We start from the raw sequence: 24,246 nt of genomic DNA, 5'->3' as shown, positions 1-24,246 counted from the left end.
CTCGTAAAGACAATAGAGACAATATAGGCCACCTAATCAATGAGATAAAGAAGCAATAGAAACCATGTAACCTGCATAGGAACATAAAGGAGTTTCTACTGAAATATAAAATATAAAGGTAATAACCAGAGAAAAACTACAGGTCACGTACTCTCTAATCTCTAAAACTATCTCATTATATCAGCTTACGGTCACATTTTTTAAGCCATCTTATAACGGTTCAGCAATGGCTTGGAGGAACACCGACACATTTCTGGGAAAAAAAAAAAAAGCGGTGGATTCCACGTACAGCTGTAGACAGTGGGAATCATATCCAATACGGTAGCAAAAGACTCCTAACTATAAGCAACATGCATCAAAACTAGGTGGATTCCTGATGCTCCTGAATCCTGGTGATTGAATATTGAGGACATACATTATCACATAGGACGTATCACCTTAAGGAGAGGATCTGTTCTAGCATCTAATCCAGACAAGTAAACTAGAATTTAGGAATTCAGGTCCAAATCTACACATTAAATGTCACCAAGATGGCCTAACAGAGAACTAGGAACTACAAGTAAAATACAAGCACCTACCATCATACATAAAGAGTGCAACCACCTAAACGAGAACTTGCAGGTTTATAAAATATCGCAATGCATGTTGTGGGCTTTCTTTCACATACCCTTCACATTGTAAGGTCCAACCGTGGGCTTTCCAACCCTCTCCTAAACCAAAATTACATGAAAATAAAATCTAGAACTCCATTTTCACGAGCGCATTGGAAGCTTCGGCTGCTCCATACTGCATCCAGTCTTTCGCACATACAAGGGCCTCCACTGTCTCTGGCCGCAAGGAACTTCTATATTGATCCATCTCTTTGACTTTTGTATCAAAGACAGATTCAGGAGTAAGACTTGAAACCGGAACAGACAGTATATCCCGAGCCATCTTGGAAAGAGTAGGGTACTTGAGTTTGTTTAGCTTCCACCAACCCAATACATCAAAGTCTGGAACACGTGGCAACAGCGATTCTTCCAGATACTGGTCCAGCTCAGACTTCATTTGATGGTTGGATGTTTCCATGATGTAGACATCAAAATCTGTTAGTCCATTGTCCGACATCAGAGTTCCTCCTGGAGACCCCCCTGTCTTCGGGTGATTTCCAGGATTCCCTTCTTCTGCATAAGCCGGGGTTAGTGGCAGGGGAAGGGTCACATACTCGTGAAACAGCTCATGAATTCCATCATCAACAATCTTAACATATTCATGGGCATCCTCGCCATAGATTTTAGTGAAACTAAACTCAACAAGCTTCATCTTGAAACGAGGATCCATAACAACTGCAATTGCCAAAACCACACTACAATCTTTCCAGTACTTATCAATCTTTTGTTGCATGGGTTTAGTAAGGTTGCTGATGAAAGGATCCTCATTCACAATGGCACGAGACAGATCCAACTGCAATTTCCAAACTTCATGGAAGAAGGTAATAACAGTGGGATGAGTTGTTGTGGTAAGAATGTTTGCTGCATCAAATAGGGGCTTCAAGTATGTGCAGAGGGTCTCAACCAGCTTCCAATCCTGCATAGACGGGGCACCCTTGTAATCAGGATCAGAAGTGTCCAAACAAGAAAACACTTCCTGTAGTTCAGAAGCTGCCACCAGCATCTGATATGTTGTATTCCACTTGGTTTGGTCGTCAATTAAAAGCTTCCTTTCACTGGGGACCTGAAGTTGCAGCTTGAGGTCCAGGAATTTTTCCTCATGTGACTCTGAAGTCTTCACATATTTTACGCTATCCCGAATTTTTTTTACTGTGAGATGCACCGAGCTCAACAAATCATCTGCAACATTGCTTAAAGTTCGGGCAATGCAATTTCCAATCAGCAACTGACCATTGAGGATAAGTGGATTCTTCACAAAGAGTAACGGTCTGAGATTCCCAAGGGCAACTTCACTCAGTGACTGACCACAAGTGATAGAAAACAGCTTGCCCTCCAAATTCCAATCAGAAATGCAAACAGCTACAGCATGGCTGAGAGCAGAGTCAGAATTAGGGTATGGTTCCATCACAACATTCAGAATTCTCCTCTGCAACTTCCAATCACTATCGACAAAATGTCCAGTAATAAACACATACCCCACAGATTGGCTTGAGTTCCAAACGTCCAGTGTGAGACACACACGTCCAGGTAATCCATCAAAATACTTCATAACACATTGCTTTTCCATCAGGTAAGTTGCAACACAGTCTCCTTGAATTGTGTTAAATGTCACCATATTGAACTGGGGCTGCAGATTTTGGACAAATGCAACAAAACCTGGATGCTCAACCATGTGAAGGGGGTAATCATGCATAATGATCATTCTAGCAATCTCATGGCGGCAACGATCTTGATCAAAAATGATGTAAGGAGTATTAGGGGATCTATAACGTCGCTTTGGTGCACTGCTAGCATTGCCAGCAGCATCACTTCCCCTTGAACGTGGAGTATAAGGGCTGAACTGATTCTGATCTTGACCACGCAGAAGAGCTGGGCATGTCCCCTTGGCGATGTGGCGTTTAAGGTGGCTAGTACCAGCAACCTTTGAACCAGTGCTGTAGGCAAAACTCTGCTTGCATTGCTTGCAGCATGCTCTTCTACATCCAGGACTGACTGTTTCTATGGTGAAGTGTTCCCAGACTATAGACTTCTTTTTCCTCCTCTTGCTAGGCTGAGTTTCAGGAGTAGGTTCCTCACTGTTCAATGGAGTTTCAGCATTTACAATCTCATAGCTGGGTATGTTGCTAGCATTGACTATCTCATAGTGTGGTTGAGAATTGACTAACTGATTGCCGTGCAGTGTTTCACTATTTTGCAGCCCGTACTGAGGCAACAATTCAGAATTGGCTAGCTGTTCATGGGACAGTGTCTCGGAGTGAGTTAGTTGATGGTTGGACACTGCCTCAGAATGGTCCATATGATTATTGGACAGTGAATCATAGTGGGCCAGATGATTATGAGGTAACGGTTTGATGTCTGTGAGATGAATGTCTGGCATTGGTTCAGAACTCGGCACTGGATCAGAATTGGGCAGCGATTCAGGTTGGGGCAGCTGATCTTCAGGAATCATGTGTAAATTAGTAAACTGGTGATTCTGAGAAAGAGATTCAGGATGAGAGAGCTGATGGTTGGGATCTGCTTCAGAATTTACCAACTCATTTTCAGGCAGAGCTTCAGACATGACCACATCACTGATGTTCTGTGCTTCATGTATGACTGTTTCATTGCTGGGCTGTGTCTCAGGCATGACTATCTCACTGCTGGGCTGTGTCTCAGGCATGACTATCTCACTGCTCAGTTGTGCATCTGACATGACTACATCATTGTTGGGCTGAGTTTCATATGTAATCAGCTCATCACTTTGCTGTGTTTCAGATAAAACCGCCTCATCTGTTTGCTGTGTTTCAGGTAAAACCACCCTGTTGCTTTGTTGTGTTTCTGGTAAAACCACCTCATTGCTTTGTTGTGTTTCAGATAAAATCACCTCGTTGCTCTGTTGTGTTTCAGATAAAACCACCTCATTGCTTTGCTGTGTTTCAGATAAAACCGCCTCCTCATTGCTTTCTTGTGTTTCAGATAAAACCGCCTCATTGCTTTGCTGTGTTTCAGATATAACCACCTCATTACTAGTCTGATGTTCAGAACGTAGCACACCATTATTTGGAAGTGTCTCAGAATTGACCAACTGGTTGCTTGGTGGTGCCTCAGACTTAGGCTGCTGGTCAAGTGTAGCTTCAGAACTAACAAGATTATCATCAGCTGGAGCTTCAGAGCTTGTTGATGGATATTTGAGTGGTGCCTCAGACGCAGGCTTCTGGTCAAGGGTAGCTTCAGAACTAACATGATTATCATCAGCTGGAGCTTCAGAGCTCGCTGATAGATTGTTGAATTGTGCCTCAGACTCAACATGCTGATTGCTGTGTGGGTCCTCATCATTGCTTGATTGGTTGTCGGGCAGTAACTTGGGATTCTCTGACTCACTATTAGGAAGTTCTTCAGTGTTGTATAATTCACGGTTGGGCAATGTCCCTTCATTTGCATCGGCACTAGAAGCCTGGGTTTCAGATGCAGGAAGTACTTCTGCTTTGGAACTGGAGAGATCCTTATTAGGCTGAGACTCAGAATTTTCCACATTATGGTCAGACTGATTTTCCGAATTAGCCAGATCATTGCTAGGTTGAAAATCAGTACTGACTGGAGCATTTTTCACATCAGGGGTCGCAACCACTTTATCTTCTTCAACAGTAACCATCTTGATTTTGATATGTATCTTCCTGCTTCACCTACAACTAAAATTTGTTAGTTAATGGTGAATTTCAACCAGGAAATGTTTTCCTCACAGATACATTAATACGATACTACAAATATTCAGCAAACATGAAATCACTAGCCTATCACATATCAAAACTCCCATGCAAACTATAAAGGATTTAAACTAACACAGTGAACAAAACTCGTCAGTGGAAGTTGTTCACAGCAGATTCTCGATCAACCACTACTCACAGAACCCATATAAAACATGGACATGGTCAAACTCAAAAGTCAAAACTGGAACATCAGATATTCAATTGATCTACCACTGCAAAAACAGTTAAAAATAGCAAATAATACCAAACAAAAAAAAAACGCAGTCCAGATCAAGCATTTCATCACATGAATAACCAAATCCAATTACAGGAAACTGAAGAACGACCGCATCACTTTACGATCCGACAAATCAAAGCATAAAACACTAAATTGAAAACCTAATTAGAAGAAAAAACAATTCATTCACAAAAGAAAAGGAAAGAAAACAAGATTAAAAGGCTTCGGCCGGAAAATTATCAGAAAAATTTCGAAATGGAAAAGTTAGGGTTTGGGAGCTGCGAGGTATATGTATGTGAACAAGATCTACTGGTGAAAACGAGGATCCGAAGCGGAAACGAAGGCTGAGGCCTGACCGGAATGAGATCTAAGGCTTTTCAGTGAAGAGAGAGAAAGAAGGAGGCTCACCGGAGAGAAAGCGAGATTGGGCCTGGAAATGAACCCGAGAAGCTAATTGGACCTTCGAGTTCGATGCCTTCTTTCTGGTAGGTATTTGGAACCTGCTTCGTACAGGTTTTGCGAAAAGAATTAAAATAGGGCAAATACTTTGGATTTCGAATTTGGACTCTTGAGGTCCATTAATATTATTTATTCAATTCAGTTCATTTTATTGGCTTTTTCTTTCTTTTTCTCTCACCCCTTTGGTCATAAAACTTTCCCAATGGAAACGGACCACTAAAGCCCCTAAAGAAGAGTAGAACTTGTTAGTCATTGCATTAGGGTTGGGATGGGACGTACGTGTGGGGCGTGCGAGTGAATAGCCCACCCAATGAAATGAATCAAGTGAAGGGGCCCCCTTGGTTTGGTTCCTTTCTTGGAGAAATTTTTAGCCCAATCATCTATCTACATCTTCATCTCAAACATCTTTCCAATTCAATCGGATCCAACTACCACCTACTGAATCTGACTAGGATTGCATTCTTATTTTCAGCCTTCACTTACTTGATCTCTTTTTCCCTAAATTTGGAATTGTAATATTATTCGGATTCAAAAACATTCCAGTGTGTGTGTGATTTTTCTTCAATCAAATTTTAACTTTAAATTTTGTAAATGAAAAACATCCATTATGAGAAATAATATAAGTGTTTTTATCTCATAAAAAATATTTACAGTCCTAAATTAAGAAGTAAAAAAAAGTTTATTCATAATTAGTGATAAAAATTAAGCGCAATGGTTTTTTTTTTTCCTAAACTATACCTTTTCTCTCCTCATTTTTTTCAAAATACACCTACAACAAAAATAATTCATAAACTAAACCTATTTTCTTTCTAAGTGTGGAGAACCCAACTTCTCTTTGATTTCGTTTCTTTTATATATATATATATATATATATATATATATATATATATATATATATATATATATATATATATATATATATATATATATATAGTTTTTCCTTAGATAAATATTATTTTTATATTAAAAAATAATTAAAACTTTTAATATTATTATTTTATTAATATAATTTTTTGTTTATATTATTTAATTTTTTTAAAAATGATAATATTTTTTGTTTAATAATTTATTTATACTAGAATGCATTACATCATAAATAAAATACATAAAAAATAATATTTGTCTAAAGAAAAATTAAAAATAAAGGTATGTTAGGACAATTTTTTCTTTTATGGTCTAGGTGTTTGAAGTGAAACTTGGGTCTCTATTATAATAAATATGTGGTGGTTGTGTCTTTCAAAAAGTTTTACTATCTTGAAGTAAGTCTCCTCAATCAACAATGACATCGACCAATATCTTGAGCACAGGAAATTGACTAACTTAGAAAAATTTGTAGTCATATGTCTTCAATGTTTTCCCTCATCGATCAAGTCATTCAACTACACTTGTCTTATTCGCATATATACCCCCAAGATGTCGTGGTGCATCTTCTCCGTGTATGCGTGTCCTGTAAATATTCATTTAATTTAATAAGTTTGAATTAAAATATAGTTTAACGAAAAATTAAAATATTGAAGATTCTCATCGGCTCTGTATGAGTGATTTCTTCAAATGTGTGTAGTTCGGGTTATCGCGAAGGAAATTTTGTGCAACATGGCAAAGGCGAAGAAATGTCAAGTTGCCTATGATCTTGTTTGAGCATTGGCGCAAGACAAGTGTGATGACATCTGATACTCTTGATAATCCATTTTTTATGCATCTTTGAATTGCATGCGCTTAAGCTTCTTGTACAACCATTTTCATGTGATTTACACACGAAGTTTAGCCTTCTATGGTCAGAATATATTGTTTTGCAGTCAAAATGATTTTTGATGTTGGATTCTTTGACTGCTCGAATACATTGTGTTTTTTCATCGAAAGTCATGCCAACCTCGAGGACATCAATTGATTGTTGTACACGGTCTTGTTGCTGAACAAAATGTGGTGTTGATCAATGTATTGTGTTATGTGGTCAAGGTTGGTTCAACTTCATTGGACACCTAAGTTGGTGATATTGCAACGAAAGTGGCGTTGGTACAACAACACCCTTTTTTGGTGGTGAAACAACTCTTGATTCCCATGCTCACTAAAATCAGTGAAATTGTATAATGGAATCTTCATTTGTGATGAGATGTTCATTTGGGTTTGATGTTTGTGTTTATGGTTGTGGTAATGGAGTAACGTTGTAAAATATTAAAATATTATGACGGATAATCATTTTGTTGGTCAAAGGAGATTTGTTGAGCATCAAAGAAAAAATCATTTTTGGATGATAGTTATGTATATGAAGTACATCGTTGTCTACAATGTGACCATGATGGTGTATGACAACCAATATTTCTTTAGATGGAGTCATGAGTAGTGTTTGGGTGATATGAATGGAAAGACTATGAGAGTTTAGAACAAAGTTTACTTTTGGGAGGATATTGTTGTGTGATGTGTTGTAAAAATGGTAGGGTTATATATAAGAATTATTAATAAATTATTAAACAAAAAGTATTCTCATTATTTAAAAAATAAAATAATAAGAAGAGAGAAGGTGTATTTTAGCAGGCATTCAAACTTTATTTGGGTTTAGATCATGTTTGTGTACACGTGGCATTCAGTTGGCACACGTTCTAAAGTAATGTTTTGTGATAAGTAAGGGTTTCTAACTTTGCCTTCAACGTCCATTTGAGGGGTTCAAAACAGAAAAACCAACACACCGGATGCAGATCCTTATATTCTAGCTACTGCCAGTGCTCATTGCAGACTATTCGGTGGCGCAATCATGAATGGCTGCCCAGCCTCATACATTAACACAAATGTTAATATTATTGATTAGTTGCAATACAATGTATTTAACATACAGCAAAAGAGATTTGATCCAAGTCCGTCTACTTAATGATATTCAAAGTTGTAGCGAGCCGTAATTCAATACACCTCTTCTCGAGATTGAATTTTGCTTTGCGTTTGCAGAGTATTTTTATATTTTACACATGATTTATAATGTAGCAAAATTTTCTTACCACCACTTTATTACCAGCATTTAACGTGGTTTTCTGCCTCTTCATAGATGCTATCAATTGACCTTTTACGTGTGTTTGCCTATAACGTGCACTTTTTAAAAGGTCATTATGCCGAAACCAATGCCAACGCATATACTAGTTTACTCGAAGGATCATATTTTGCACAACTCTGGCTAAAGGCAATGTTGATATATTTAATTTAATAATAAATCAAATCAAATAAAAAAATATTGCTACTGTTTGGACAGTATGGAAGTGTTTTTTTGTGAAATTATTTGAAAAAGTGTGCGGATGAAAAGGAAATATGTGGTCATAAACATAGAAGAAAAATAGAAATGTTGAATAAAATGAAGCATAATACATTTTATCATTTTTTTTTTTTGTTTCATTGTCTTGTTTAAAGCAGCAATAACTGGAAAAGGAACACATTTCCTCCTACTATCTAAACAGGGATATTAATTATGAATTCCCCATGCATAAGTAACCACGACGACCCAGATGTCCATCTTCAATCTTGGTTAAGAGTTTCCATCATGTGGATGCTGCTCTAGAAGTAATTGCTCCAGTTCCTTCTCATATGCATCGTCCCCCAATCCTGTTTGTTTATAAAATGTTTGTTTCTGAACGTGCCAGTCGTTAGCAACCTTCTCCACAACATCTCCTATCAGTTCCTTATCTTTTTGTAAGTGCTTTATGTTTTCAACGTCTAAAATATTGCTCGCCTCTTTAAGGAAAAAAGAAGACAAACCGAATTAGATAGGCAAATTGCAACGGCCAGACAGTAACATCCAAAAACATCCCCCCCAAAGGTCGTCAAGAATTCCAAAAGTCGTGAGGACAAAAAATTGTTATTCTATTACTAAAAAGAAAATGCAGCATTTGAAGAACCATGAAGTCGATATAAGTTGAGTCATTCTTCAAAAAAAAAAAAGACATGGTCAAAATATGCATTCCCGCACTTACAACAGGAAGACAACTTCTTTCTAGTTATAAAAGTCATAAAAATCAACTTTAGTTTGGGACTAAACAAATCGAGAAAAACATTGATCTGTAGAGATATGACTAGCAAGAATTGACAACTACTAACATAAAGCAGCTTCCCATGGATAAGATCAAAATAAGAAAAGGAGAAGAAAAAACTCAGGATAAACGTATGTTCTAGCCTGCATTGGCCTTTTAGGATGACAGAAAAAAGGGAAAAAAAAACTTGCCTTCAACACCAGCAACCACTTTAAAAATAGAAAAATATTTTAACTCCCTTGTGATGTAGAATAGGAAAGGAATAAATACCTTGAATAGCCACATTCTTGGCCGTGGCATATCCAGATGACTTTTTCTTCAGCAAATCAAGGTCAACTTCCAAGCCCTGGCATGTGGAAAGAAGAAAGGAAGTTAAATGAAACGAAATCACAAACTATTGAAAATAGAATCTATAGTAGGAGATTGCTTGAAATGCATCATCTCACAACAGATTCATTAGTTTCTGAAAAAATATAGATCAAAATCTACCCAGACCCAGATGAAAGCAAGGATTGAGTGGCATTTTGAACAAGTCTTGTTCACAAATTTTGATCATAATTACATCATCTTCCTGCCCAACTACCCCTGAATATAATCACATTGTGCTGTAGGAATAAAGGTGAGGAAGCCCTTGAGTAACAGGTAAGATTTTCTTTTGGAGCCATTAGTTGGTTTGATCATAATTACATCAGTTGGTTTGGAGCCATTAGTTGGTTCAGAATTACACAACTCGTGTTGTATAATACCATCAGAGGCCTTGTCAACGATTAAGATTAATAACTTACTATAAGTTTCACACAAACTTATCATTAAGAATTCTGACAGCAAATCAGTATAATTAAAAAATAAATCAATCATTTTTTTAGTCACAGAGCATTGAGATGCTTACAAGGTCCATCTGGATGTAGTTGTCAATTGAAGTGCTATCAAATAACCTGTCATCCACATTGAACAGACGAAAACAATAAGTTGTTAGGCTAATTACATTATCATGGTAACATGAATAGGAAAGAAGGATCTTGGATATAAGTGTAATGTGGTGGTTTACTTTTCATATGCAACTTGAATACGGGCATTCTGTAATTGTTGGAGTTCATTTACTGTCTCTGTGACACAACCTTCCATCAAGTCAACAGAGCCAAAAAGGAATGTGTTTCTTTCAAGCATTCTTTTTACTAAAGCAAGTGCTACTTTAATATCATTTGCTTTTGCATCAGCAACAAGGATTCTAAGTTTCTTTAATTCTCCTGTACAAACACATAAATTTAGGTTTTTCATGTCAATCAACATTTGGACAAATATGAAGCATCAAAGCTGGGATAACACATGACAAAATAAAAATAAAGTAATTTTCAGTAATAACCACTCTACAGAGACTATGAAGCATGGTCCAAGTCCAATAGTGACACTGCACAACATATTAAGAAAGAGAAGACGTTTGACCAATATATAATTTCATTTCACCATACACCCACATCAGGAAGCATCAGCACATGCCAAACACATCTTTGCCAAACAAAAGTAAACATGTTAAAAGAAATGTGTACATCACTGAAGCATAACATTGTTGAGGCATGAATGCTCTAAATTGGAATGGCTAGGTTCAGTATGATGCAGGATGTTTTCCTTTGGAGAAGGAGATGCAAGAGAAAAAAGCATGTGTACGACATTCTACCACCCTAACTATAAAAAGTAGATTAAACACATGAAAGCAGACTTGTGTTGCAAGTAATGAATAAAAAATTAGTGAGGTGAGCCCTATGAAAGCACATGCTCAAACAGAAAGATACAGGCATAGGATTAAAAGGCTAAATTGAAGTGTGACAATACAAAAATTATCCAATAATTGTATAATCAAACATAGTTGTTTTTTCAAGTGGAAAATTGTCATACCAAGGGATAGATAGACCTTAAAAGAAGGATTAAATGGTTGAGTCTCATAAAGACAGTAGAGGCAGTAAAGGCCACCTAATCTGTGAGATAAAGTTGCGGTACCAACCATGTAACCTGCATAGGAACATAAAGGAGTCACTACACTGAAATAAAAATACAAAGGCTAAAGTAAAACTTCCATGCCTAAATGGCATATCACATAATCATCAGATACTGTTAAATTTTCACAAATATACTATGAACTTTACACTACCTATACAATGAGCATACAGTGATTGCATAAAGAAGGCCAGGTTGGCAGAAGGACGAGCTTCATAAATGTAGGAGAACTTCCTAGAAAGCCATACTCTTTTTATCTCAGCCAAAGTTGTTGACTCATCCTGTCACTCACCAAAATTGAACAGGAAATGTGGTTTGTTAACATCCAAACAATGGGAAGCAAGCTCCTTGATTTTTTTTTAAAAAAAAAACAGAATGAGGAAAATCACTGTCTAGATGTTATTACTTATTGATACCTGGGTGAATTCACCGATAAGTTCATCAATGTCCTGCTTGAAATAATCAATACTCATGGTTAAGAACCCTAATTTGCACCTGAGAACTCTGTACCAGCAAGTTGTAAAAAAAGATCAAAATTAACTTTGCATCATTAAAAAAACAAGAAAAAGAACATTAATCTAAACAGGGATAATTCAAGATTCGTCAAACTAATGAAAATAGTGGAGAAAATAAACCCCAAGTTTTTTATTGGCTACACCCACACCACAATCTCATTGAATAAATAAGACCTGTACAATTTTATATTCCTTGTTTCTGTATATGATTCACAGTACCAAAATCATGGAACGTTCATCCGTGAATGAAAATCACAGGGCAAAGAGATAGATGGTTGAAATATTTCAGAGATGAATAGCAAAACTAAAGTTGACATTTAATCAAATAACTTATGGGCAACACACCGACATACCTTTTCCCAATCCCTTGCTTATTACATGGGAGATGATGTGGGCTTGATTTCATCCAAGCCCAACGTAATATTTTAAATCATGACCTGACTAAGACTAACTGATTCAGTAGTTTGATACTGAGTGAGTATCTGCGGTCAGTCAGCCGCTAACACCATGCCTTCTCCCATTTCTTATTCGTCTGGATGTAATCAATATAACGTGGTATTGTGTGGCGTGGATCCAATGTGAGAACCACATCCAGGGACTGAGCCAAACCTAGAAGATAGAGGAGGCTGACTATAAAAGTTAAAATTAATTCTAAAAATATAAGTGTCAAATTTCATTAAAAAATTTACACAAAAGTCAAATTTATGTTTTTAAAGATCCTAGATTACAAATGTTAATAGTCAGTTTTACATGTCACAAAGAATTTTTATGAATTTATAATAAAAATTGGCATTTATGTAAACTATAATTTTTTATAGAGAAGTCCTATTATTTATGTTCTAAAAATTTATTAAATCATAATGAATTATGTTACTCAGCAGATTATCTTTTATGACAATAATAAAATAATAAAAAATGACTGAAGAAGAATTTGCTTTTAGATTATTGAAAAATAGGAGAAGAACATTGCACTGTTAGCTAAGACAAGGTGAGAAAAACAAAAAGATAAATATGGTAATAGGAAGAAAGAATATTTGCTGATTTGTCTTAAAGTTTAAGATTTAGGTACTCATTCTGTGACTTTAGAATTAGCACTTAACTAACTTTTCAGTATCGGTACTTTTTACATGATTATTATAAGACCTAGTTAGCTGGATTTGGATCTTCTCCGAGTGCAGGTGTTGGAGAGAGATGAGAGGAGAGAATTTGGGTATGAGACACAGAGATATAAGTGATAGCTAGAATGGACAAAAACAAACATACAAAGTAGCAGAAAATGTCCTACTCCTATCATGTAATTGAAGAACTTTCTTGTTATACTTTAATAAATTCATATATTGGTTCAATCATTTTGCCCAACACCTAGCAGTCAAGTACAATCAACAAACCTCAATCTTGACTAAGTGAACCATCCCATTATTTGAACTCATCTGAACACTAGCAATTGATCTCAACCATTCCAATGAGTTCTTCTTCTTTGATTTTTATACCCCAAGATAACTGATGAAACATTCGAAGAAAACAAGAACAAAATGACACCCACAAATGTTTTGTCATAAAGTTAAATTTTTGAATAGGAAAACGACATTCACCTGAAAGCAAAATAGCTACCGAACTCATCAACGCCCTCCGAAAGCTTGTGAAAATGTTCAGTTTCGAACTTTTGGGTCTCCTGCAATAAACCTCACATAATAGAATCATTAAAAGGAAGATAACGCAATTTTTCACAGTAAAATGCATGTACTCACTGATTCTGCTAATTCAGGAATTGGGTCAAGTGTAAAGTGTGAAAAATGAACTCACGAAACTGTCTAAGCTTGAAGTTGTGTTAAGGTCCAGTTAGTGGCTAATGGACATTTTAGAGGCCAGCTTCTAAGAATCAAATGAGACACCTTTATTTTTTTAAATTCTAAGAGCAACTCCAATGGAGCAACTCTCCTTAGACGGATGCTTCAAATGAAGCTCGCTCAATATCATTGACTCGGTCGGGTACTGACTACTGAGTCACTGGATTTCGGGTCGAACCTATGAGTCTCTAGTTCACTCGCATGACCGGTCTAAATTAAACAACATATAATATGTAAAATTTTATACTTAAAATGTTATTAAAAAATAATCACACCATATCTTAAAAAATTTCAAAAAATAATCAATGATTCAGAAATTTCCTTTTAGCATGAAATTCTACTCGCAGTCACCATTTTGCAATAAAGAAATAAACAAACAAAAAATTGCTTGGAAGATTTCTCGCAGGTACGACGCTATTAAGAAAATGCCATCAACAAGACAGAAATAAGCATCGAAACAAGTAATTGAATTCACGAACAACAACCCTCGAAGGCTCGAATCAAGCACATACCATAGTCATCAACATCAACAAGTTCATAATCAAGTAATTGCATATTTGCAATAAGAAATTTTTAATAAGGAAATAAGTATTAACAAACAGAAATAAGAAATAGTGAGAAAGCATGGTACAAAAACTGAGAAAAGGAAAGCAAGCAGTAAGCACACCACCAGGAACGCGTGAGTTCAAAGGAAGTGTTGGCTTTGTGCGAGTGCAGTGCGCTATGTGCCACCAGAAGCCGGTCACGTTGACGTCGGTGAGGGAGGGCGCAGCGCGATCCGTGCCTGTGAGGAAGTGAGTCAAAGATGCGCGTTTTCGAGACAAAGAGCTGGTAAGGGAGGTCGTCGCCGCCGTGTGATCTGTGAATAAACACTGGTGGCGTTGCACCGTTTGGTGGCCGCGCCGGTGAGGGCAAGAGGCGAGTCTGAGTTCGTGAGGCAAGAAGGTTTTATTTTATTGATGACACCTATTCATTTCCTCCGAATTAAATATTCAGGATTATATTTATTCTATTGATGACACCTGCATCCCTATAAATTGAATATTCAGATTATATTTATTTTATTTTTTCAAATTTTATACAGTAGATATAGGAATTGTGTACACAACTTAAATCAATATTAATTTATTTATATATTTATGGAATATTATATATTATATATTTATTTATAATTTATGAGTTTTAAATTCAAATAATATAAAGAAATCACCCTTAAAATTATAAAATGTGAATTTAATATTTACGTAAAGCATGAAAAAAACTCATATTCTTTCTCTTCACATTAAATATAATTAATTAAAATTGATTTCTTTTATTCAAAATCATAAATCATGATTATAATTATGGTAATATATTTTTTAATAATTCATGGTAATAAATCATGATTACATATTTTTCATGTTAAATGCAATCAATTAAAACATTCATGTTGTTTCATATATTTGGTTTGGTTAAGCTAATTTTTTGGTAATTCGGTTATGCTAATTTAAAATGAGAACAATCCTAATTGAATTAAAATCAAATAAAATATAAAATATTCATTTTTGCCTTGAAAAAAAAAGAGATGATTTTCTAATAAAAATCACTCAATCAATATTTTTCACTAAGTATATGCATGTAATAGGAAATGTTACTAGCTTAACTTATATATTTTTAAGATAAATTTATCTCTTTTTTTCATTCTTTGGAACAATAGAGAAAAAATGAATTCAATAACATTGTTAAGTTAAAATGCATTTGTATCTTGATTAGATGTAAACAAATACAAGATTAAAAACTAAATCTTATAACATGTCTTGCAAATTTGTGCCTAATGTTTCAAATGATAACCATAGTCTTATATAACATTTAAGATTATATTTAATATATATGTTTTCCAAAAACTTTCTCCTAGAATTTTTCGATCTCTATAAAAGATAAATGAAATCAAGATCTAAAATTCTTCCATCGCTATCAAAAGAAGAGCTTTGTTGCTCTAATAAAAAAGGAAATAATAAATGTTCCAACAACCATACGAATAACAAGTGAAGAATTTTATTTGTTGTCTTACAACAAACACTTGGAGATAAGACCTATATACCAAAAGCTTTGATGATATGAAAAACAAATTTTGTGTGAAAATATTCATTATCCTTTCTATAAAAGAATTTTGTGTCTCAAAACATTTTAAACATATTGAGAGAAAATAGTAAGTGTTGATCGTAAAGTCGTCTTTAAGATAATCATAGATCTAGTCATTGTGCAAACACAACCAACAAATATCTTCTTATTTGTTTAAAGCCATCATTGATTTGGTATAGACAAAGAATGTTGGATGTTGATTAGGTTCGGGGTATAGCTTATTTTGTATTTGCTTTTTTCTTTATGAAAACTTTGTTTGATCCAGAAAATGTTTTAATTTTTTTTAAAAATCACAATATTGTTATAATATTTGTCTTTATAAACATAAAGATGGGTTGTCATATTGTTCACTTTAAATTTAACCTATTTTGAATTGTATTTTCTTACAAAATTAAGTGAAAATTTTTACACATAACATCTAAATTATTCATATTTTTTTTTATATAAATCCTACCTAGGACAACACTCTTAATAATAACAATTTTATAGAATATGTGTATATACAAAATATTTTTGACATAACTATATTAAACGTTAAATTAAATAACTAATAATATATTAAAATTTAAAATAATATAAAAATTATTCTTATAAATTATAAAATGTGAATTTAATACCCGCCTAAGATATTATATACTAAGCTAATTATTTTAAAAAAAATATTAAAATTCAAGTTAGTATTTAAGATCAAAAATATAATCTGAAAGAGATAGAAAATTAACTAAAGTCACACAATTATTATAACATATTTTTAAAGTCATTAGAGTTAATAAAAATTACATAATTAAAGCCTAAATGATTAATAAAAATTACATTACGATAACTAAAATAATTATTCAAGTTCATATTTCACTTTATTTTTGTTACACGAGCTTTGATGAAGTTGTAGTTGTATATTCGTCATATCAGCAATCCTTGAAGAGGATATGTAAGCCGATCTCCTTTTCCCTTAATCTGTTGCATCCATGCTTGACACGCGCCAAATCTTCTGATGCTAAAACTTTTGATTTGATTATCTCTTCCATGGTTGTGAGATCATCAAAATTAGAAAATTCTTTTTTTCCTTTTGTTTTTGCCTTTCTCTTTGTTGCTTTTGTTCCCATTGGATGAACCATGATAGGTGAAGTTTGCACATGTAACATTGATATTGTCTTTCCATCATCAATCTCATGTATTGTTCTTCGTAGTCATGATTTATTAAATCTTGGATGAGTTTATCTTCAAAAGATAAATCACTAGAGTCCATATGAAGTAACACCGTAGAGTTATAGTTTTGTGAAAACTTGTACTTATTTGCATAATTGATATGTGTGAAAATCTTCCTACAAAACAAACAATATATAAAGACTTACAACATAACAACTAGTTTGAGTAAGACTAATTTGAATAACACTAGTTTAATTAACCAACAATTACTTTGACTAATGGCTAATATTTATGGGAAAACAAAATAATGACTAGATTGATATTACAAAAAAATAATAATAAATCATAACTAAATTAAAATTTTAAAGGAGTGTTAAGAACATATTCTTTAGCATATTCTTTTAAACACATTCTTTTTAATTGGTTAAAATTTATTAAAAACTAAACAATAAGGAGAGAGAATCATTAAATATAATATAAGACCACCAAATTTTTTCATTTTCAATAAATTTCAACCAATAAGAAAGTATATAATTAAAAGAGTGTGTTGCTAATATTTATCTAAATTTTATTTAAAACCATGAAAATAACTAAATTCACACAATTATCACAACATATTTTACTGACATTGGAATTAATAAAAGTTACATAACTAAAACCTAAATAATTACATAATAAAAACTACATTACAATAAATAGCATAACTAAAACCTAAATAATTAGCATAATTACAATAACTAGCATTAAAGGGGGAGGTGGATCTTTTTAATGATTTATAATTTTTGAAACAAAATAAAGATAAAAGACTAATTATTCCAAATTTTTAATCTAATAGAACCACTAACATTACTAACAAAAATTAGAAAACAAATTATTAAAATAAAACTTCAAAAATATAAAAGAATCAAAAAAAACTTTTAAAATTTAATATGTCAAAATGAAATAACAGTGAAACATAATAGACTAAAAATATATTTAATTTTAAATTTTTTAATTTAAATCAACAAGTTTATAATTTTTTATTAATTTTTGGGAAATTCAATATACTAAGTTTGCAATTGGCTGCAACCAGAATGAAAAAGTCTGAATGGAGGAAGATAGTCAGATTCCAGCAGGATGTGACTGAAACCCTTTTCACAGGCAAGAAACAAACTATGATAGATGCCCCACAATTCAGCTTGAGCAATAGAACAATTACCAATCTTAGCTGAGAAAGCAACAATGAAACCTTGCTCATTATTCTTTATCACCCCCCACTCTGAACAGCAGCATCAAATGCTACAAAGAAAAGCACCCTTCCACAAAAATAAAGCCGACCCCGATAGCAACATATTCCACCAATCTGCAACCCCAAAGCCTTAATGCCACCACGTGAGAAGATGTACAAATGAGTAATTGAAGCCATAAATTTTATTTCACGCACAGCAGCAACTTTCATTCCGGAACTTCCATATGACAGAGAGGACTGCACACCAGATGCCCTGCGCCTAACGACCTTCCACACACCAAATTCTGCACTGATTTGAACAAACTTCAAAAATGATACCATTAATTGCATTTTTATAAATAAAATCAAATTATATATTCAACTTTTGAAGCAGTTAAATAAAAATACTTAAAAAATATAAAGTTTGAAAGTTAATTTTAACCTATAAAAAAAAATCAATTTATCTTCTTATTCTCTTTTCTTTTGTTATAAATGCCCGTTAATAAATTTATCTAAATGACAAAAATATGTTTTTAATATCTAATAAATACTTTAATTTTTTTTCTGATAATTTTTCTCTTTTTTACATTGAGTCTCTAATAAAATAATAATTTTATTTTTGGTTTTTATTACTTTTTTAATCCATAATAAATTAGTGAATTTTATATTTGTTCTCTCCATTTGTTATTAGTCTTTTTTAAATAAACTAATAACAAATGAATTTTTTTATTATGAAATAAACACAAATTTATTAAATTATTAAGGACTAAAAATAAAATTATTATTTTATTATACACTCAATGCAATGATTTTTTTTTTATCAACTAACAAACACAATTTACTAATTTATTAGGACTTAAAAGATTAAAAACATATTTTACCCTATGTAAATTAGACCTAATTCAAAAAAGTCATTAAGTCAAAATTATTATTTAGCTTTATTTTTTCTTTGGGGTCTGTAACTATGTAGTGTTTTAATTAATTAGAAAAAACATTTATTTTCTGCATAAATATTTAAATAAAACAAATGTTAGTCGTCAGATGCAAAAGATGTTACTTCTTTTAATTGTTAATGCAAAACAAAAATCATACACACAAAAACATTATCTTGATCCAAATGTTACCTGGTGACCTGGTTCACCAATACAGGTCACCAATTCTCTAATAGTATCCCATTATATCAGCCTATATGGTCACAATTTTTAAGCCATCTTTTTTAAATTTTAATAACTATTCAGACGAACACTGACACATGTTTCAGAAAAAAATAAATAAAAAATAAACAGCGGCATATTCTACATGCAGCAAATATCCAATACGGTAGGAACAGAATTCTAACTATAGTCTATAAGCGACATGCATCAAAATTATTCCAAATGCTCCTGAATTTATCCTGGTGATCGAATCAATGAGGACATAAATCATTACATCAACGTATCACCTTAAGGAGGGGATCTTTTCTAGCATCTAATCAAGAAAAGTAAACTAGAATTTAGACATTCAGGTCCAAATCTACACATCAGATGTCACGAAAGTAGCCTAACAGAGAACTGGGAACTACAAGTAAAATACAAGAACCTACCAACATAACGAGTACAACCACCTAAAAGAAGTAACATGAATAAAATCTAGAACTCCATCTTCACGAGCGCATTGGAAGCTTCGGCTGCTCCATACTGCATCCAGTCTTTCGCACATACAAGGGCCTCCACTGTCTCTGGCCGCAAGGAACTTCTATACTGATCCATCTCTTTGACTTTTGTATCAAAGACAGATTCAGGAGGAAGACTTGAAACCGGAACAGACAGTATATCCCGAGCCATCTTGGAAAGAGTAGGGTACTTGAGTTTGTTTAGCTTCCACCAACCCAATACATCAAAGTCTGGAACACGTGGCAACAGCGATTCTTCGAGATACTGGTCCAGTTCAGACTTCATTTGATGGTTGGACGTTTCCATGATGTAGACATCAAAGTCTGTTAGTCCATTATCTGACATCATAGTTCCTCCTGGAGATCCCCCTGTCTTCGGGTGATTTCCAGGATTTCCTTCTTCTGCATAAGCCGGGGTTAGTGGCAGGGGAAGGGTCACATACTCGTGAAACAGCTCATGAATTCCATCATCAACAATCTTAACATATTCATGGGCATCCTCGCCATAGATTTTAGTGAAACTAAACTCAACAAGCTTCATCTTGAAACGAGGATCCATAACAACTGCAATTGCCAAAACCACACTACAATCTTTCCAGTACTTATCAATCTTTTGTTGCATGGGTTTAGTAAGGTTGCTGATGAAAGGATCCTCATTCACAATGGCACGAGACAGATCCAACTGCAATTTCCAAACTTCATGGAAGAAGGTAATAACAGTGGGATGAGTTGTTGTGGTAAGAATGTTTGCTGCATCAAATAGGGGCTTCAAGTATGTGCAGAGGGTCTCAACCAGCTTCCAATCCTGCATAGACGGGGCACCCTTGTAATCAGGATCAGAAGTGTCCAAACAAGAAAACACTTCCTGTAGTTCAGAAGCTGCCACCAGCATCTGATATGTTGTATTCCACTTGGTTTGGTCGTCAATTAAAAGCTTCCTTTCACTGGGGACCTGAAGTTGCAGCTTGAGGTCCAGGAATTTTTCCTCATGTGACTCTGAAGTCTTCACATATTTTACGCTATCCCGGATTTTTTTTACTGTGAGATGCACCGAGCTCAACAAATCATCTGCAACATTGCTTAAAGTTCGGGCAATGCAATTTCCAATCAGCAACTGACCATTGAGGATAAGTGGATTCTTCACAAAGAGTAACGGTCTGAGATTCCCAAGGACAACTTCACTCAGTGACTGACCACAAGTGATAGAAAACAGCTTGCCCTCCAAATTCCAATCAGAAATGCAAACAGCTACAGCGTGGCTGAGAGCAGAGTCAGAATTAGGGTATGGTTCCATCACAACATTCAGAATTCTCCTCTGCAACTTCCAATCACTATCGACAAAATGTCCAGTAATAAACACATACCCCACAGATTGGCTTGAGGTCCAAACGTCCAGTGTGAGACACACACGTCCAGGTAGTCCATCAAAATACTTCATAACACATTGCTTTTCCATCAGGTAAGTTGCAACACAGTCTCCTTGAATTGTGTTAAATGTCACCATATTGAACTGGGGCTGCAGATTTTGGACAAATGCAACAAAACCCGGATGCTCAACCATGTGAAGGGGGTAATCATGCATAATGATCATTCTAGCAATCTCATGGCGGCAACGATCTTGATCAAAAATGATGTAAGGAGTATTAGGGGATCTATAACGTCGCTTTGGTGCACTGCTAGCATTGCCAGCAGCATCACTTCCCCTTGAACGTGGAGTATAAGGGCTGAACTGATTCTGATCTTGACCGCGCAGAAGAGCTGGGCATGTCCCCTTGGCGATGTGGCGTTTAAGGTGGCTAGTACCAGCAACCTTTGAACCAGTGCTGTAGGCAAAACTCTGCTTGCATTGCTTGCAACATGCTCTTCTACATCCAGGACTGACTGTTTCTATGGTGAAGTGTTCCCAGACTATAGACTTCTTTTTCCTCCTCTTGCTAGGTTGAGTTTCTGGAGTAGGTTCCTCACTGTTCAATGGAGTTTCAGCATTTACAATCTCATAGCTGGGTATGTTGCTAGCATTGACTATCTCATAGTGTGGTTGAGAATTGACTAACTGATTGCCGTGCAGTGTTTCACTATTTTGCAGCCCGTACTGAGGCAACAATTCAGAATTGGCTAGCTGTTCATGGGACAGTGTCTTGGAGTGAGTTAGTTGATGGTTGGACACTGCCTCAGAATGGTCCATATGATTGTTGGACAGTGTATCATAGTGGGCCAGATGATTATGAGGTAACGGTTTGATGTCTGTGAGATGAATGTCTGGCATTGGTTCAGAACTCGGCACTGGATCAGAATTGGGCAGTGATTCAAGTTCAGGAATCATGTGTAAATTACTAAACTGATGATTCTGAGAAAGAGATTCTGGATGAGACAGATGATTGTTGGGATCAGCTGCAAAATTTACCAACTCATTTTCAGGCAGAGCTTCCGACATGACCACATCATTACTATTCTGTGTTTCATGTATATTGCTGGGCTGTGTCTCCGGGGTGACTATCTCACTGCTGGGCTGTGTGTTAGACATGATTGGCTCACTGTTGGGCTGTGCATCTGACATGACTACATCATTGTTGGGTTGAGTTTCAGATGTAATCACTTCATGACTTTGCTGTGTTTCAGATAACACTGCCTCATTGCCTTGCTGTGTATCAGATAAAACTGCCTCGTTGCTTTGCTGCCTTTCAGGTAAAACCTCCTCGTTGCTTTGCTGTGTTTCAGGTAAAACCTCTTCGTTGCTTTGCTGCAGTTCAGATACAGCCACATCATTACTGGTCTGATGTTCAGAATGTACCACACCATTATCTGCAAGTATCTCAGAATTGACCAGCTGGTTGCTTGGTGGTGCCTCAGACGCAGGCTTCTGGTCAAGGGTAGCTTCGGAACTAACAAGATTATCATCAGCTGGAGCTTCAGCGTTTGCTAATGGATTGTTGAGTCGTGCCTCAGACTCAACATGCTGATTGCTGTGTGGGCCCTCATCATTGCTTGATTGGTTGTCGGGCAGTAACTTGGGATTCTCTGACTCACTATTAGCAAGTTCTTTTGTGTTGTCTAATTCACGGTTGGGCAATGACCCTTCATTTGCATCGGCACTAGAAGCCTGGGTTTCAGATGCAGGAAGAACTTCTGCTTTGAGACTGGAGAGATCCTTGTCAGGCTGAGACTCAGAATTTTCTACATTATGGTCAGACTGATCATTGCTAGGTTGAAAATCAGTACTGAATGGAGCATTTTTCACATCAGGTGTCGCAGCCACATTATCTTCTTCAACAGTAACCATCTTGATTTTGATGTGTATCTTCCTGCTTCACCTACAAATAATTAATGGTGAATTTCAACCATGAAATGTGTTCCAAACAAATAAATTAATATTAATACGATACTACAAATACGAAGAAAACATGAGATCACTAACCTATCACATATCAAAACTCCCATGCAAAATATATATGATTTAATCTAACATAAAAAAAAACATAGCTTGGAGAGCCAAAGTCATTGGTTGTGAATCATGAAGCAAGCAAAGGAATTAAAAAACAACAACAAAAGAATGACAAAACAATAAAGTGATTGAACCATTTACATAGCAGTCATGAAAGTGATAAATGAAGGCCAATAACATAAATTTGTGTGTATAACATTGAATTAAGAATACAAGACATAATATAAAGAACCAAATTTCAAAGTCATGTTTGCAGACAACATCAAGTGAAGTTTGAAAAGGAGATTATCCACTAGCATGGTGATGGTTTAAGAGTTTAAAGATGACCCCTCATCTTACAGGCCCAAAGGGCTGTGACTACAACCATCCTACTCCTACAATACAAGTCTATGTAACATATTAAGACAGTGAGCCTTTAGGCCTTGCATACGATTAAACCCAAAGAAGGCATGGGCCCAGCTCATTCATATACAAGACTCAATAACAACAGCAAGTGAATACAACTCATCACAGCAGATTCTCGCTCGATCAACCACTACTCATAGAACATCATATCTATCTCCAATGGTTTACCACTACAAAAAACAGTTAAAAAAACAAAAAACGCAGTCCAGATCAAGTATTTCATTTCATCACATAATAATAATAATAATAATAATAATAATAAAAACAGGATCTGACGGTGAAAACGCAGATCCGAATCGGAAACCGAGGCCCAGGGCTCACAGGACAGGAGTGAGATCTAGGGCTTTGCAGTGAGGAGAGAGAAAGAAAGAAGGAGGGCTCACCGGAGAGAGATCCAGATTGGGCCTGGGAACGAACCCGAGAAGCTAATTGGACCTTCGAGTTCGATGCCTTCTTTCTGGTAAGTATTTGGAACCTGCTTCGGGAGATAAGGTTTTCCGGAAAGAATTAAAATAGGGCAAATATTTTGGATTTCGAATTTGGACCCTTGAGGTCCATTGCTATTATTTATTCAATTCATTTCATTTTATTGGCTTTTTCTTTCTATTTCTCTGTTACTTTCTCTCACCCTTTTGTCTCAAAACTTTCCCAATGGGAACGGACCACTAGAGCCTTGGCTAAAGTGTTGAAAATATTTTTCTATAATTTAAAATTTAAATTAAAAAAATAATATTTTACCTTCTATGTACTTACTAATCAGAGTAACTCCTATCTTTTAGGAAGATTTATTTTACTTGCTCAATATCTTTTTTTCCGTTGACAGTTGTTGTAGCACTTTGAA

At 35.1% G+C, this 24,246-nt stretch overlaps 2 protein-coding genes across 13 annotated transcripts; both read right to left on the bottom strand.

Moving 5' to 3' along the window:
- Positions 1–148: 148 nt before the first annotated feature.
- LOC114375544 (zinc finger BED domain-containing protein DAYSLEEPER-like) lies at positions 149–23,975 on the bottom strand. Of its 6 annotated transcripts, XM_028333339.1 has the most exons (3): positions 23,789–23,961; positions 21,835–22,869; positions 149–3,037 (listed from the first exon to the last, which is right to left on the bottom strand). In XM_028333339.1, exons 2-3 carry the CDS (start codon positions 22,836–22,838, stop codon positions 739–741), a joined length of 3,303 nt encoding a protein of 1,100 aa, XP_028189140.1. In that variant the 5' UTR covers positions 22,839–22,869; positions 23,789–23,961; the 3' UTR covers positions 149–738. The 6 variants fall into 6 exon arrangements, with proteins under 6 accessions (XP_028189140.1, XP_028189137.1, XP_028189138.1 ...); XM_028333336.1 differs by lacking the exons at positions 21,835–22,869; positions 23,789–23,961 and adding an exon at positions 5,022–5,268 and having other exon boundaries at positions 149–4,312; XM_028333337.1 differs by lacking the exons at positions 21,835–22,869; positions 23,789–23,961 and adding an exon at positions 5,022–5,218 and having other exon boundaries at positions 149–4,318.
- On the bottom strand, positions 8,352–14,409 carry LOC114375545. Of its 7 annotated transcripts, none has more exons than XM_028333348.1 (10): positions 14,101–14,409; positions 13,179–13,258; positions 12,975–13,086; positions 11,488–11,575; positions 11,226–11,352; positions 10,973–11,086; positions 10,128–10,326; positions 9,969–10,014; positions 9,350–9,425; positions 8,352–8,783 (listed from the first exon to the last, which is right to left on the bottom strand). In XM_028333348.1, the coding sequence occupies exons 4-10, from the start codon at positions 11,542–11,544 to the stop codon at positions 8,578–8,580; spliced, it is 825 nt and encodes a 274-aa protein (XP_028189149.1). In that variant the 5' UTR covers positions 11,545–11,575; positions 12,975–13,086; positions 13,179–13,258; positions 14,101–14,409; the 3' UTR covers positions 8,352–8,577. The 7 variants fall into 7 exon arrangements, with proteins under 7 accessions (XP_028189149.1, XP_028189143.1, XP_028189144.1 ...); XM_028333342.1 differs by lacking the exon at positions 12,975–13,086 and adding an exon at positions 11,940–12,212 and having other exon boundaries at positions 14,101–14,408; XM_028333343.1 differs by lacking the exon at positions 12,975–13,086 and adding an exon at positions 11,940–12,195 and having other exon boundaries at positions 14,101–14,408.
- Positions 23,976–24,246: the final 271 nt, after the last annotated feature.

This window comes from Glycine soja, chromosome 11 (assembly GCF_004193775.1).
Source record: "Glycine soja cultivar W05 chromosome 11, ASM419377v2, whole genome shotgun sequence".
NCBI lineage: Eukaryota > Viridiplantae > Streptophyta > Magnoliopsida > Fabales > Fabaceae > Glycine > Glycine soja.
This window is presented reverse-complemented; position numbering and strand designations above follow the sequence as displayed.

Excerpts from the sequence above, each read along its gene's own strand:
- LOC114375544 (XM_028333336.1), bottom strand. The coding sequence starts at position 4,281 with ATGGTTACTGTTGAAGAAGATAAAGTGGTTGCGACCCCTGATGTGAAA.
- LOC114375545 (XM_028333342.1), bottom strand. The coding sequence starts at position 11,992 with ATGAAATCAAGCCCACATCATCTCCCATGTAATAAGCAAGGGATTGGG. Across the intron at positions 11,576-11,939 it reads AAGCAAGGGATTGGGAAAAG|AGTTCTCAGGTGCAAATTAG; the intron begins GTATGTCGGTGT and ends TTGCTGGTACAG. Across the intron at positions 10,015-10,127 it reads ATTCAAGTTGCATATGAAAA|GTTATTTGATAGCACTTCAA; the intron begins GTAAACCACCAC and ends TGTGGATGACAG.